Consider the following 16,548-nt stretch of genomic DNA (forward strand, 5'->3'; position numbering starts at 1 on the left):
GAGGGAGGAGGAGGAGGAGGAGGAGGAGGAGGAGGAGGAGGAGGAGGAGGAGGAGGAGGAGGAGGAGGAGGAGGCGGCAACAATGTTTCAATTTACCAAAGTAAAGCCATCAAGTCTCATCAATGCTGTCTTGCCAAATGCACCCAAAACAATTACCATAGTCTTGGTTGAAATAACTGATTTCCTTGTCCTTAAAATTACTCAAATTCATATTCCCAGGTATCTTATAAATAATGATTAATCTATTTTTCTCTTCCTATAGAGAAAGAGGAATTAAAAAGAAGAAGAGTCAATACAGGATATCTAGGATGAACAAATTACCTCGGCTAGCCACGGCCTTCAGGAAATGAAGGCATTGCTCATTTTCTGCACCAGTTAAAAAACAGATGCTTAAGGGACTTCTTTGTAGTTTTAAGGGTGCGCGTGCGCATGCACACACACACACACACACACACACACACACACACACACACACACACACACAGCACACCACTGCAGCAGAACTTCACTATAATGGTCAGTGAGTTTCTGCTGATGGAACATGAAACTTCCAAAATTACTTGAAACACCAAATTACACTCAGGACTTTGAGGGGCGGATACCCTGTGTTCTGTTTAATGTGTATGTTCCATTGCATATATTTTTTTAACCAAGTATGTCTTTATTTTAATAACAGGCCAAGGGCTAAAAACACTTTAGGGAAGAGCTATTTTTCTACTTCAGCAAAACTACAGAGGACATGTTAGACGGTTAGATGACCCCCAAGCCTAAGTTCATACTCTTAAGAGACCTTAAACCTTTACATTTAAAATAGTAACAACAGTGCGGATTGGGTAGGGAAGCCTTGAAACACTGAGTCCTTCCTACAAGCATATGCTCCAACTACCACTGCCCCTTATGTCAGCCATCATGGGAAACAGAGTTCTCTCCATTTCCCTGTGTTGACAATTATAAGTGTTTTATATATTTCAATATTACATAAATATATATACTCTTTCCCATTGGCGCTGCTTTCAAAGAGTGAAGTTATTGCTGCCCCATCGCCAATATTGTGTCTCCACTTGACCCGCTCCACATTGCTCTGACTCCTGATGGAAAAGGAAATGTTCCACATGTAGACAATTAGGTTGACTGCTGTTGTAGTAGATGATGCTCAGCTCTCAATGAGGCCCTGCCTAGCAATCTTGATCACATTTGTTCTCTGTTCGAATGCAGCAAGTGTGTACTGCATAATGATTCTTTCCCCCCTTGCAACAAGACAGCTATGTTCTTGAACAGACGTGGAAGCAAGGGGAGCCATCTACTTCAGGGAATTTTCTTAAGAGGTAACTTCAGCCAGCAGTTCCTCAATAAAATCCAATTATTTTTAAAAGAAAAATGTTTTTCAAAAATAAGCAATTTTTTTAAACAAAATGAACAGGTATCTCAATAAGTCATCAATGTTTAAATTCCAACCCCCCCAACTAGAACATTTAACACACACACACACACACACTCTCTCTCTCTCTCTCTCTCTCTCTCTCTCTCTCTCTCTCTCTCTCTCTCTCTTAAAGCACTAAAAAATCCTAGGAAAAAGAAAAATACCGAAAAGATTTCTGATGTTTAATGCTTCCTATCAGCAAATACACCATCTGGTACAGCCAAGTGCTGTTCATTCAGTTTAAATAAAGCTGTCTGAAAGTTCTTCTTGAAGCCAAACATTAAAAAGTGAAAATGCTTGTGTTAACAATGAATGAGGCACAATAACTCTCTGCTATTAAAGCACAACTGGCCGGCCCTTTCCAGCAGTCCCGGAAAAAAAGGCAGAAGCCTGGGCTCCTCTCAGACTTCCCTGGCCCCACTTTCATTTTAGGCTGTGGGTTGCCTGGCTGAGGATTCAACACAGCACAGCATGTTTTAGGGGCTCATGCTAAGGGTAAGTCTGATGCTCAGTTAGCTGATCCTTAATAAGCTCTTCTTCTAAGTCTTCAAATAGATCTGTAAGTTTTAATCAACAATTTTGCAAATATAAATTTCCCCACCATTAATCATCCTTTTCCCAAATCCTTATGGAGTGAATTACTAGCTGAGAGGGGACGCCAATTCTAGTAAGTGAATGTCACCCAGCAGGGATATAAAGCTGTCAACACCACAAGGCTCTTGCCTGTCTAAACTCTCTCCCAGCCTTCATATGTTTTTTAAAGAGATATTAGCCTTTTTCCCCCGGAAGACCTTCTACCAAAGCTGACTTTTACATAAATCGGAGCCCTTCTGTTTCACTACATACATGCTTTGAAAAAAAATACAGCATAAAGAGCAGAAACACCCTGGGGGTATGGAAAAGACAAGGCAAAACCCACGGTGTAGTTGCTAACAGGCTGACCACATTGTACGCAAGGCACTGACTTAGCATAAGTTGATTCTTAAACATGTTAAAAACTGGGATGGAGCATTCACCACTTCGACTGGTTCAAACCAGACTCTATGTACCAGAATGCCCCCCTCCTCTATGAATACCTAAGTCTCATCAAAAAAAATCCCAATAAGTTCCCACTCTGTAACAAGGAGAACAGCAGCAGACCATACTCTCTCAGCCAACCAAAAGCATTTATCTCTCCCTGCTTATCAAAAGCGGTGGGATAAATTGCTATTTTACTGAGCAACCAATTAACGTAATGATTTTTCCCTCTTTCTGTGAGGAGAACAATTTTCAGGAGGAACACTCAAGAGAAACAAGTGTGTGCCCCCAAATCCTCTGTGTACATAGTCCACGTCCACTGCATGGACACAGTGCCACAGACCAAACAAGAACAAATGGCCCAGCAGTTAAATATTTTTGTGACTATGTAAGTTTTATAAAGAATTTTCAACAAGAGATGTAGAATGGTGGAAATGCAATCTACTTTATATCTACCCTGTGCTAAAAGAAAAAAAGTTTCAATTGGGAAGCATTTCTAACTAGAAATATACTTTGAACATTGTTTTTAAAATTAGAATATACATGTTTAAAAGGTTTGGCTTTCCTCCAGTCTATATTCATGATTAGAAGTTATAAAGAAATAAAATTATTAACATCTTAGTATACACTTGGGAACTTTATAAACTGAAACCAACAAAATAATTATTAACAGTTAACACAAAGAGCTTTGCACTGCAAAATCTGATATTCTGTTATATTTTGAAGGTCTCTAAATTAATTTATTTGGAACAGACAAATTCCAAAGAATCTATTATGCTGTAGAGAATGAGAGCTTTTTTAAAAGAATATTTTATAAACCCACCGTGTACAGACCCACCATATACCCTTTACTATTACGCACTACAAATTAAGGCAAATGTTGTCATCTTACTTCCAGTATGGGGGCTCTAATAGGACTCAGTGTTTCTAAATTAAGTTAAGCCTCCAAAGTGTTAACTAGATAAGTTTATTGAAGCAAATCTATTATTCATCACAAAGGCAATAATTTTAGTCTGTAGCAAATTTAGAGTCAGTGGTCAAAAGCAAATTATAATTTCAGAAAATCTGCAAAGGAGCTATCATTCCACACTAAAGGGACCCTAGATCCACAGACTGAGGAGGTTTCTCTCCTAGCTCAATGTGACATGAAAGGAAAAGACAGCTTTGGTTAAAGGATTCTTGATAGTTACACTCTAAACTGTCTGAAGACCTCACAGAACTTAGAGCGTACAGCTGAACTGCACTGGATTAACAAAGAGAGACAAAAATTACGAAGCCCGGGATTTTCCCTATATAAGAGGTGACTTTCAGAATCCGTGTTTTCCAAGGATTTCCAGAACTGTTCTCAGCAGACATTGGCAGCAAGTCCAGCCAGGGTCCCCAGCATGGTCCCACCGTGTCTGTGATGGATGTCTCTCCATTCTGTGCGTGTAAGTGACCATAAGGAAGGCCAAGGTCATTGTTCTGGTCTCAGGGGCAGTACACTCATGGGTCCCACTCTGAAGAGTGAGTCACACACTTATAGGCTTGCTCGTTTGCTCCTTGCCTTTTCCTTTCTTTCTTTTTGCCTCATGGAAAGTACATTTTCACATCTCTAAATGGGCCTATACACAAGCTAAACCATGTTTTCAAAACTTTAAGAATGAGAGGAAGGCTGCTTCTCAAGAGAAACGGCCCATTGAAAGAATTAAGGCAAGCTGTCTTTAATGACCACCACCAAGAAAAATAAAATTAAAAACAGAAGAGTTTCATCTTCTTAGGTGTGTGGAGGCATTTCAAACTAAGTATTTATTCCAAAGCTCGATGGTCACCACAAACTCAGGCATGAGATGTGGGGGGGTTGGGGTGGGAGGTGGAACCTTATCGCCAAGTTTACCATGAATTTGTATTATGTTATGCTGGTCAACATCAAGAATTACATTAAACGTGCTGCTGCTAAAAGCATCTGGGGTGAAGGGGAATCTCGGGCATGATAAAATTAAAATGATTTATCCCAAACAAAACAGTCCGAATGCCATGTAAAACTGTACGTTTCATATGTACGAAACAGCTAGTTGACTGCCATGCAAACCCTAAAGTACGGTATTTAAATTCCTCTCTAATCACTGTTAAAGAAAGTATCTGCAGATGTAATGAAAACAAGGACTTCCTTTAAATAATATTGAATTCTTGGGTGGGGAAGCGGCAGGCAGCAAATAAAGTTGCTCGCTGTTTTTCACCCAATTCTCTAATTCCTAACAAAGTTATAAACGGCTATGTCTAAACTCTGCAGGCAAACAGCAGCAAATCTTCTAAGGATATAATGGACTCACGGTGGTGATCCTTCATCCCCCCCCACCCCCCAAAACCTCTGCAGGACACAGCCCTAGTTGTCACTCATTTGTCTCACTCAGCACCGTCCCAGCTATAGAACACCAAAACCATTGCTTCGGCTCTAGCCTCATCCTAGGTCTCTGTCCCACTAAAATCAAGGCATGTAAGCTTCAGCCCTAAAACAGATCCGAGGCAAGGCAAAGGAGTTAAAACACTAAAAAGCTCTCTAGGAAAATCTAGAAACAGTTAGCTGGCTGTGACACAGACCTGCCAACACCTCAGCACACAGTGGCAAAGTGCCCAAAAAATGCCACCCTCTGGGTAAACCACTTTCTGGTTTTAACTCGGGATGAAGCTACTACCAGTTGCGGAGAGGCAACTAGGGCATTATTTGGCAACCTGGATTTGACTTCCTGTAATCCTACACCGAAACAGCGCCTAATCAACCTGAACCCTGACACCCAGGCCATTATCACTGGGCCTCCGGCTGCGCGCACCTCCCAGCTCCGGGCTGTTACCTCCCACGGCCTTGGCCACGGCGCCGTTGGGCCTCCCGCGGGCTCCCATGGGGCTGCCGTTCTGCTCCAGCCGGGCCACCTTCACCGGGGGAGGCCCCTTGACGTCGGGGCTGCCGCTCCTTCGGTCTGGGCTGTCCCGAAGACACGGGCTCTCGCTCCGCCGCTCCATGCTGCTCCGATTTGGAGACAAAGTTCCCACCGGCAGGTCGCAATAAAACGCGCAGGGACCTAGGGAGGGGGCGGAGGGGAGGGAAGGGGGAGGGAAAAAAAAAGAGGGAAAACCGCTCACACACGTGATAGACGATCAGGCCAGTGGCAGAGCACTGCACCGCAGCCACACAAACTTCCTCCCACGCTGCAGAAGGGTACCGAAGGGTCCCGGGAAAGGAAGTCCCAACCAAACACTGGAGGTCCCAAAGCTGCCCAGAACTTGAGGTACTAAGACCTGCTCTGTCTCAGGTCCCAAGAGTTAGCCTTCAGTTGTGTGAACAGAGTCGGACCTCGAAGTCCTTAGCAATACTCCATTCATTGCCGGCAGCACAGGCATTAGCCTCTCTTTGATGGAGAACCCCCACCCCGTCCCCCACTTGGGGGTCAGGGTTTTGAAAGCAAGAGGTCTCACCTGGCCAGGGAGGGAGCAAGGACCTACACGGGTCCATAAGCAAATTAATTGCTTGATAAATGCGCTATGGTCAAGCTGGATTAATGGAACCATGGAATGCCCACTTTTTACCTTTATAGACCAAGTACACTTGTGTACACAAACACACACCTTTGCACAAAAAAAAAATTAACTATAATTTCACGTGAGTGATCATCCCAAAACACTTTGAGGTTTGGAAAGGCTATCCTTCATCACAGGACCACAATTATTTGGGAGCATTCTTATCTTCATCGTATCCTGGATGCGGTTGTTGTTGTTGCCTTTTTTTTTTTAAAGCCATTAAGCATAAAACACGAGAGAAAGAAATCTAAATTCTTAGGTGCAGGAGCAGCCTCCCCTACTCCTAATTTCTAAATCTGGAAAGTTTTTCTCGAGGTCCCTAGGCGAGCAGTGCTCCATGCAGTTCTCCGCACTCTTCAATTTCGGAGGAGTGACCCGGAAGAAGGGAAAACACCTGATGAAACGGCGCCCACATTGTCACTGAAACCCGTGAGAGGAACCCCGAATACGCCAGGGACACTGAAAATCCTCTAGGGCGCTTTGGACGCGGGAGAAGCGTAGTCGCCGCGGATCCAGACAAGGTGGGGAGGGGGGAGACAGAGAGGGTAAGGAAAACTGCGAGAGATGTAGGGAGTGCGCGGAGGGGTTGCGAGTGAAGGCTCCACCGCACTTTCCGGCTTCGCTTAGGCGCGCATGGGAGCCAGAGCCGGGGAACAGCCGGGGAACTTAGCGCGCCCCGGGCTTCCCGAACTCCGGGCGCCGCGTGGGAGCCCTCGCCCAGCATACTTACTGCTTACGGTCTGTCTGAAACTTGGCTGGCTGGGGCTCTGTCCATGGAGCAAAAGTAGAGAATCCAGGGTGGAAAGTTTCTGGATGATTTGCAGTGTTGTCCCTGTCTTCCTTTCTCTTTCCTCCTTCCCCTTTCCTTTTCCTCTTCCCCGTTCCTAGCGTTTAAGGTCCTGGGTCAGGGTGTCTTCTTCTGGTTCGGAGATGGTTGTTATGATGATGGGGGCGGGGGGGGGGCGCCGAGGGAGGAGGAAAGGGAAAGGAGGACTCCTCCAAAGGGGCACCAGAGCGAGCGGGGGAGGGGACGGCGGAGGAGGGGGGGGAGAGGGGGCTGAAAGAGCCTTTCACACCTTCGGGTAGGAGACCGGTTCTGGAGAGAAAGGGCTGAGGACTGGGAGGCTGCGGCGGCTGCTGGCTCCTACAGCCGCTAGCTCCAGAGGAGGCGCGGCTCGAGTCGCGGGGACGTTGCTACCAAGAGCCGGGAAGGTGCGGAGACCCCAGACCGCGCGCAATAGAAAACGCGGCGGCCGCCCAAGCTGTCACCTCCAACCTCTCCCCTCGCGGCCGCCTCTGCCAGAAGCCAGAGCGGGACTCACTGACAAGCCGCAGAGAGAAAGACACTGAGAGGGAGATGATTATTAGTTGCGTTGAGTCATCAGGCAAAGTGAGTCCTTTTGGGTTGTCCTCGGTTTCCGATTTCTCCCCCTCCCCCTTTCGGTCCCCAGATCTAGCGCCTTCAAAATAATAATTTGGGGTGGGGGTAGGGGATGTCTCTGGGTTATTTCGGGATGGAAATGGGGGGAACGGATCTAAACCCAAGCCAGACTGGTCCACCGCAATGAAGGAGGGGAGTGGGGGGCGGGGAGGAGGGCTGGGGAGGTTGCGGGGGGAGGGGGGCCCCGCCTGGCAGGAAATTAAACATCAATCAATCAATCGCTATGAGCACGGCGACCCATCGAGCCGGGCTGCGGAGGAGGCACAGGGATAGGCGAGGGGTGGGAGGCAGGGAGAAAGGAGGAAGGGGAGAGTCGGAGGTGGGAGCGGGGTGGCAAGGACCTCATGCACCGCGCGACGAAGGACGGATGGCTGAGGACTGAGTGTGGCGCGAGGCGGTGGCCACGGCCGACGAGTGGGTGCGTCTAGGCGCTGACGAACGCCAGGGCCCTGGGTCTGGTCCTCCTCCTTGTAGCAAGTCCAGGGCGCAGCCGCCTCGCCCAGCCCCTAGGCGCACTCGTCCCGGCGCGCAGGCTGCGGCGACTTGGCGGGCGCTCCGTGCCGCGGCTCGCCGCAGAGGCGCAGACTGGCGCTCGGGAAGCGGCAGAGGCTGCCTCGTCTCCCGGCTCTGTTAACTGCGCCGCCGAGTACTTTCGACTTTGGAGATAGGAGGGCGATCGCCTCCCCCACCCACCGCCTCCGCCCACCACCCACCGCCTCCGCCCCTCGGAGCAACTTTTCTCGGTGCGAGCGAGCTCCCCATCAGCTCCCAGCCGACCATCCCGGCCCGATGCGCTCCGGGCCGTGTTTGGGGAAGGCCACTGCTCCCTCAGATCTGGTGCGGCCGCGGGTCCGGAACAATAGCCCGGGTGTCCCGAACTCCTGGAGCGAGACTCCGCCCGTCCGGCTTTGGGTCCGGCACTGGAGAGAGGGTTGCTCCGTGGGCACAAGGCATGATGCATCACTGCCACTCTGGCCACAAGGTCTACGTTGCGAGCAGTGCAGCCGAGAGGCCAGAACACTGTGCCGGCCGGGGCGCTGGGGCTGCGCGCCCTCGGGTTGCGGCACCGGAGCTCCTGAAGACCCTCAGCGGCTGGGGACCGAATTCGGGCGCGAGCAGAGCTGAGTTGTGGGGACCTAGCCTCTCCGCCCCGAGTGAGGCCGCGCCGATGAGTCCCTAGCTAGTCTTTCTATGGCTTAGGAGCCACAAACTTTTGCGGACTCGCGCGGCCCTAGCAGTTCGGCTCCCGCCGCGTTACTTGTTTAAGGTGGCGCGGGTACTGCCGGCCCCAACCCGGCTGCGAACCGCGCTTTTGTCTTGGCTATCCCGCATGGGCGAGGACCTCCTTAAAAAAAAAAAAAAAGCACGTGGGCCGGAGCCCCGGCCCGGGAGAGGTGCCTGCCGCGTCCGGCGTCAGTCAGCCACTGGGACCTCAGAGGATAAAATATGAACCATTCCTCTCCGGCCTTCGGGCCAGAGAAGCCCCTTGAGCCGGCGGCACCTCCTGTCCCTTCTGTGAACCGGGGCTTTCCCTCCTGTTCCCTAGGACCCCAAGGACTCGGCTTCCACCGGTTGCCAGAGCCACTAGTCCCCCTTAAGAAGCACTGACTGTACGGCGGCGCCAGAGGGCCAAACTAAATTCGGTTTCGGGAAACGCGCTCCGGGCAATTCTCTAAACCCCGGCCTTGAGCTGGGCCATTGGAGGTTGAATCTGAGCATAGCGCTGGAGACTAGGCTGCTGTCCACTTACTTGGTCATCTCTCCACCCCGCGACCCCCAACGCCCCAAGAGTCTCAAGCCCACGGCCAGGGAGGCCCGAGGGCCTCTGAAAGAAAGAGGGTCCCCGAAAGGAAACCTGTCCCTGGCCTAGATCTCGGTGCCCAGACCTCGGTGAGTCCCACTCAGAGGTGCCGCCCACCAACTTCGCCGTAAGCCCCAGGTGACTAGGGAGCAACTCCAGGCAGAGGGAGGCCATCAGGGTAGTAATCCTCCAGGGAGCCACCGCAGTATTAAGAAGCCTTTTTCTTTTCCCTGCTTTTTCCTTCCCCAAATTCCGTGCTCTCACCAACATTCCCAGCCAAAGGGGCTAGAGAAAAATCCGAAGCCCGCGAAAGCAAAGTGGCTCAAGTAACTCAACCCTTGAAAGTAGCTAAAGGGGTTTTGGAAGCAATGACAGAAAGAAATTGTAAGTTTTGATCGACAAACTTTAAAAAAGAACAGTGTTATAGCATATCGAAAGGAGAAAGGAGTGGTTCAAAAACTTAGCCATTGCTGTCAAACTTAGCCCGTTTTTAAAATGGAAAATGCATATATCTTATTTATATATTAACGGTAATATCCCCCCATCCTGCCCCGTTTCCCTTCTTACCTTGGTGTTGGAACTACAGAATCCTCCGGCCCAATGTCCACGAACTAAGAAGAATTGATGATATTAGGACTTCAGGACTTCTGGAAAAAATGCAAATCGTTTAGTGGGGATCTTTTTTGTCTGATTCGTCACTATTATTATATCTGATGATGCGAATGGTTGGAACGATTCTATCCTAAGTCATTAATGAGCTATTTTATAAAAATCACTGTCGGAAAATCGTCGTTTGCGTTTTTGCTAAGGATCACTTCGCTAACCTCACTGGCTTGTGTCAACAGTATAATTATGAACTTCAGCTACACTCTTATAAACAACACGGCAGTATTGTTTAATCGGTTAATATTTTATAAAGTGTAAATATTTTATTATGCTTTAAAGGGAACTATTGATTCTAAATTATTTTTAAAAACAGAAACTATTTAAATAAAGTATACAATTAAGTTCAATTAAATGTGCATTGTGGCTAGATTCCACACCCTTTCAAATTCATTATTTCTTTTGTCTCTTTTTGATAATGAAAAGAAAATCTACCATTTGGGACCAAAATTCTAAATTATTTAAAATTACATTTTAAAAATTAAGCAAATTACATTTAATATACATGAAAATGGAATTCGATGTCGTTATTAAAACTGTACTTTGAATGTTGGCAGATTATTTTTAGTAGAGCATTTTCAAATTTCTCTCGTTTTGCAAAAGGAGAATTCTAGAAAGTTTTTCCTTGCACACCCAGTGTGAATTTTTCCCTTTAGTTTTGTCTCCAATGAAGGCCTCTTCTGTTTTCCCAATTCGGTTTTGTTAACTTCATTTCAACTAAAGCAAATTATTTCAAACACTTCTAGTCACTACAGCAAGTTATATTTTAAATAATACTTTTGAAACGTTTGTCATTATTTTCATTTTAAAAACAGTAAATAAATATATTTGATAATTCAAGAAATGCTTGGTTTCATTTTTGTATTCCCCATGATGCTTTATTTCCAAACACTTTTTGAAACAATCACACTTTTTAACATGGTATAAATACACTTGTCTTTTTAAGTACTTTAATCCAAAACTCTCCCGACCCCACACACACCAGATTAAGAAACAGCTCCCTTGTGCTCAGAATGTAAAGTTTTGGGGCGGGGGTATGTTTTCCGCAGTTGTTTCCGACCTACATTTTTTGAGGATGATCTATTCAAACTTTTCTCGGATTCTCCTAGTCTTAAAATTTCCCCCTAATGTTAAGTAGTCAAAAGCCGCCTGTCTTTCATAATCACACTGTTATTATTTTTTAAGCAACAACAACAACAAAACACTGGGACTTTCTATGCTGGGGTGAAGTGCACATAGTTTCTTTGCTAGACTGCTTTTCTTTCTTCCCAGGCCTACATCCCCTTAAGGCCTGGCCTGCACTTTTAATGACAGTGGCATTTGCTTTCTCCAGTTGCCTCTGCGGTTTGTGCGGGTCATCTGCCCAGGTCAACTTCGGTGGTGTGCTAGGATTACACCACCTAGGCCCGACTGCCCTGGTAGGACGCAGAGTGCCAAGCAGAGTGCCTTTGCGTCTTTTTGGCCACGGCCTCTGAAGGCCCACCATTCACCCCACCCCACCCCCCAGCCTCTCTGGCTATCAAGTTTGGTGACCCAGGCACTTTCAGAGGTGCGCTGCCTCTTTTAGAGCACTGAAAGTTTGTGCTGTTTTTTTTTTTTTTTTTTCTCCACCCCAGGGCACACATTTCAAACTTCGTGGGAACCGCCACCTTAAAAGCCTTCGAAGGGACGGCTTCTAGGAATCAAAACGAGCCAAAAGCTTCTCCTGGAGTTGGCCCCTCTAGGGGCGGGGAGTGGGGAGCGAGGGGGAATTATTTCTTTCTAAGGATGCCCATGTTGTGTCTGAAGCCAATTTCCGTCTCGGACTGTCCGTGGAAGGTTAGGCGACCAACACTTTAAAAGACCTCATACTGCCGCTGCGTTTAGATTGCAAATCCAGCGAGTCAAGTGGACGTGGAGCTGGTGGCCCGGATATGGGAGAACCCGGACAGGCTTTGGAGGAGGAAGAGCAGTTCCTCTAGGATGAGCTTAAGCTAACTTTTTTAGACTACTCTGGAGACTGACCAGAGCACAGCGACAGGCGACACTTACTTCGTTATCACCCAGCTTCCTCGTTCGCACCAGAACCCAAGAGATCAACCCGCGCCAGGCAAAAATGACAGGACTCGAAGTTGCCCTAGCCGCTCTGGGGCCTGGGCGGGGGCGGTGCGGTAGGACAGCCTAAGAGGTGGTGGGATTCTTCCCAGGGTTCGCACAGGAACATGCCTGTGAGGCCTGGTCAGAAATGCGCCGGAGGTCGCAAGGGATTGGGGTAGGGTGTTGGGCAACTAGTCCAGGAGAGCAGAGCTGCCTAGGTGTCTGGGGAGTTGGAGTTCAGGACAACACAGTGTGCCAAAGCCCAAGGAGCAAAAAAGAGTGCCAAGCGTTACTCTGTCAACTGTCCCAGGGAAGACCTGCGGCTTTCTGTCAGAGGTCCTAGGTGACAGAGACAGCTCTGCGTTTTAGAAGGAGGGTGGTGAGGGGACAGGTTTAAGAGCTGGGAGAGTACTTGGGCGAATATTTGGTTATTAGATTCCCAATCACCGTGTGGGAACCCTGGGAAAAGCCGAGGACACCGCTGGCGACTCAAAGCATAAATATCCCCAACGCCAGGGCTCCTGGGATCGACGTTCGTTCTTTCTTTCTTTCTTTCTTTCTTTCTTTCTTTCTTTCTTTCTTTCTTTCTTTCTTTCTGTCTGTCTGTCTGTCTGTCTGTCTGTCTGTCTGTCTTTCTTTCTAATGCCTTAATAGGTAATTTCCTTCCGTAGCAACGAGAAAACAACTGCCTAGTTAATGTAGTCTATGCGTAGAAATCTACTACAAATGATGGAAATTAACAAGGCAGGAGGGAGAAAAGGCCAAAGGAACCGCCGCGGCCAATCGTCCCCATCTTGGGGGCTGAGCTGTTTTCCTTTGGAGAACGCCGCGCGAGACCTAGAAATTCAGGCCCAAAGCAAAGATCTAGAGGCCAAGGCTAGTAGTCAAGGTCCCTCCACCTCCTAGACCGGGTCACTGCTAGGGGTCCCCGCCCAGAATCCAGGCGATGCCTCCCTTACAGCGCCACCGCGTGGGCTGCGGCTGAAACCTGCTGCGCAGCCCGGAGCGAGCCTTTCCGCAGCGCCGAGAATCCTCAGGTTAGTGAGGAGTGGAGCGGGTGCGGTGCCGGCCCAGGGCACCATCAGACTACTCAACACCGAGATGGGACCGCGTATGCAAAATGTTCTTGCCTGCAGTTGCGTCCAGACTCTTGTAATGAAAACTACACCTTCCACCAGCATCCCAAACTCCTGGCAGGCCGACCCGCACCACCCTAACCCGGGCAGGGGAGCTCAGGCTGTCGGATGCGAGGCAGCCCTACACGGAGCAATCGCCAGAGCTTACTGTGACTCTGCTGCTAGGCTCGAACCTCACAGAGAACTTGTTCTAGCCAGGACGCAAGGTCTAGGCACTTACTGGGACCACGGATGAGGCGCGTAGTCGGTGTATCCTGCGGACCAAATTGCTCAGGCACTGATCGGGGATGTCGAACACTTCGTTGACTGGCGCTTTCACTTTTCCCAGGGTAACAGGAAACCCACCAGGCACTCTCTTAATCCAGTAGGGCTTGACCCCCTAACTAAAGTCCGTGTGGCTGAGACGCCAGCATCACGGGACTCTGTCCTCTTTATCCACGGTGCCTTCCCTCCGCGTACTGAGAATAAGCCCAACAGAGCTAGGTATCACCTGGCGCCAGTCTGGAGTCACATTATGACATGACTTAGAGTACTTTGCGAGGAAGGGTGTTGTTGTTGTTGTTGTTGTTGTTGTTGTTGTTGTTGTTGTTGTTTAATAAATTCAATTCTCTACCCATCCCCTCACTCGCACACACACACAAATAAGTACACGGTGGAACTGCCAGCTATTGAAGGGAATAGCTGGCTCAGAAAGGTGTAAATTCACCTAATGCCCACCCTAATTATAACAGGCGCATACCCTGGATTCCCGAACGTGCAAGTTCCATGCCGGGTCAGATCTAGGTCTTTGGAAGTAGTGACCAGTGCCACCCAAAATATATCACTGCCGTCGGGAGGGCTCAGCACTCCGCGACCACTTGGCCTGCTCTCGCACAGCCTCAGCAGCAGCGGTGACCAGTTCATTTCTCATACCTGGTACCCGGGACCCTCTTCCCCTGCCAAGCCTCACAGTCCCGGCCAAGTGGCTCACCTCCGCTCTCTGCGCTTGCCTTCGCCCCTCTTACCCAGTCCCTAGTGAGAAGTGGTGGGTCAACGAGGCGCCGAAGCTGGCTGCTCACCTCCAAGAGCCAAAGAAGGTGCCCTGGGCGTCTCAGGTCCAGCCCCGAGGTTGATTTAAATAACTAATAAGCTCAGAGAAATTTTACGAGGGGAACTTTTCCTTTTAGTATCAATAAAGCTTAGTAATTGGATTTGTTGGTTACCTATGCTCTCCTCTCTCTCTCTCTCTCTCTCTCTCTCTCTCTCTCTCCTCTCTCTCTCTCTCTCTCCCCTTTTCAAAAAAAAAAAAAAAGGAGTGACTAAGTGGTGTGCTTTTGTGTAGTGTGTGAGTGTGAATGTAAGAAAAATGTTTGTTTTGTTTGTTTTCAAAGCCCTTTGCATACAGAACAATCATGGTTGCGCTTAGGAGTGGAGAGTTTTGAAAGGTGAACAGTGGTTATTTCGGAAGAGAAAAAAAGCACAAAAAATAGAAAAGGAAGAAAGGTTCTAAACACTCTACCATTTTACGTGACAGTTTAAGGGAACTGTTTTTCCTTAAGAGAACTGTGTGTCCTTAATATTGCCTTTTAACTAATTTTCACTGTGTTCAGATTCATGGATTGTAGTGATAATTTGGTTTTAGTAAAAAGTTCGTGCCATAATACAATTTAAATTTTTATTTTTACTTCTACTTTGAGCATTTTTCCATTAGTAGACATTTTCCTGTCTGTGTGTTAAGGTTTAAGTTTTAAGATAGAGATTGTTCTGCGTACAAGAATTGCTTCTAGTCAATTAATTAGTGTCTTTGCAGTCGTTCCAACCTATACGAAAATCTTGGACAGTAAAACAACCGGAGTGGTTTTCACCAAGCATGTGGATTTCTTGTTTGTTTTGTTTTTCTTCTTTTACACATAGAAGTTAAAGGCTGGATTAAAAAAAAAAAAAACGACTTGGAAACGTGTTGTGTTTAAATTTACCTGAAGTTCAATTCCTTTTCAAAGACAACACAGCTAATATATACAGGTGCCATTCAAACAAAATGAAGAGCGTTTTTGCCACAGCGTTATTAATAGGATCGGATACTAAGTTGTCAGAGATTTCGGTTTTCCAGGGGGCAAAGTGTTGGCTTCTGAAGTTACCAGAAGCATACCCAACCCTGTGCTCACACTTCTCCTGTGTTTTCACTATACTGGGGGACATTTTTCCTTTTCACTGTTAGCTAGGAAATTGGGAGGTTTTCCTTGTTCCTGTGGTTTTAGGCTGTGAGACCTGAAGTAGGCTGAGGGTTACCTCTGCCAAGTAACTTCCAGAGTTCAGAGATTAGCTCTACCCCCTTCACATTCCAGAGGGAAGACGTTTCTAGCTGACCTACTATGCTCATCCCTCCTTATCCAGAGAGCAGCAACACAAGGGCGCCTGACCATTCACACTCTCTGAAGGTTGCCCCAGCCACACTGATGTTCAGCTACGTGCAATGATACCAGCACATCCTGAAAAGCTCCTGTGGACCTGTATCTCTTCTTCCTGCCTTCAAAGAGGGTTACTGGCAAACAACTTTGCTTTCCATTGGCTCTCCACCAAGTTCCTGAAAACACCCATCACCTTCTGCTGTCTTGACTTCTCCAGCAACCAGGGCAGTGCAGTGCCTGTGTCCAGGGAGCTCTGCGTGAGTCATCTTTGTTCTCTGCATTGGTAGTGTTGAGGAATGGAGCATTCTCTCCTACTGTTGTGTGATTTTGAGGAAGTGGCGGGGAAAGTTGGAAGGATTAAGAAGAAAAGTGCAGGACTGAATGGGGGGGTAACCTGGAGCCTTAGTGCTGGGCACCTCTGTCTCCTCCACCTGGCCTCTGGGTTGTCCACTACTGGCTCCCTACTCTGGACTTGGGTCCCAACAGCGCTGCCCTGGGGACTCTGGCTTTCCTTCATAACTCCCTGTTATCCTGAGTTTTGGTTTCGGTTCATCTGTTTTCTGAGGATGCAGAACACCCACTTTTATTCTTTTTTTTTCTCGTCTTGCCTCACTTGCACTTTTTTTTAAAAGAGCATCGCTCAAGCCTGGTTTCTGCCAGACCCTCTGCCATCTCCCCAAGTTCTCTGTGTAAGAGCAAGAAGTGATTTGTCTGTTTATAGCAGGTTTAATTAAGACAGTTATGTGCCGTGAACTCTTTAGGCGCCAATCAATGCACTTTGATTTGGAAAGTCAAATAGAATCACGTCTTACGGTTGCAGCAGCGCCGCTGGCCGCCCAGGCTCTTGAAAACACTGGCTGTCGTCCTACACCCACTTCGAGGGACCTGCGCTAATTCCCGGTAGGACAAGCTGCTCTTTGAGTGCCTAGAGTCCTCTAGAGAGGTTTTAGGGCCAGAGAGAAATCTTCCCCGTTAAAAAACGTGAAGGGCTCAATGCTCAAAATGTTCCTGGTGACTGAGAAGCTGGCACCGGACTTCTGGGACTAGATTTA

General features: G+C 47.9%; 1 protein-coding gene across 7 annotated transcripts in view; it reads right to left on the reverse strand.

Annotated features, from left to right (window-relative positions):
- Satb2 (SATB homeobox 2) overlaps positions 1–14,292 on the reverse strand; it is a 183,838-nt gene extending 169,546 nt beyond the window's left edge. The window contains exons 1-3 of one of the 7 annotated variants that reach the window (XM_032901124.1): positions 14,168–14,292; positions 9,802–9,881; positions 5,248–5,496 (exon numbers count right to left, since the gene is read on the reverse strand). In XM_032901124.1, coding sequence (XP_032757015.1) covers positions 5,248–5,437 — 190 coding nt within the window. In that variant the 5' untranslated portion in view covers positions 5,438–5,496; positions 9,802–9,881; positions 14,168–14,292. Of the gene's footprint in view, positions 1–321; positions 1,454–5,247; positions 5,497–6,722; positions 6,940–9,801; positions 9,882–13,329; positions 13,579–14,079 lie in introns of those variants that run through there. The other 6 variants (XM_032901123.1, XM_032901126.1, XM_032901128.1 and 3 more) reach the window with 6 other exon arrangements.
- Positions 14,293–16,548: the final 2,256 nt, after the last annotated feature.

The sequence above is a fragment of the Rattus rattus genome, chromosome 4 (genome assembly GCF_011064425.1).
Source record: "Rattus rattus isolate New Zealand chromosome 4, Rrattus_CSIRO_v1, whole genome shotgun sequence".
Lineage (NCBI taxonomy): Eukaryota > Metazoa > Chordata > Mammalia > Rodentia > Muridae > Rattus > Rattus rattus.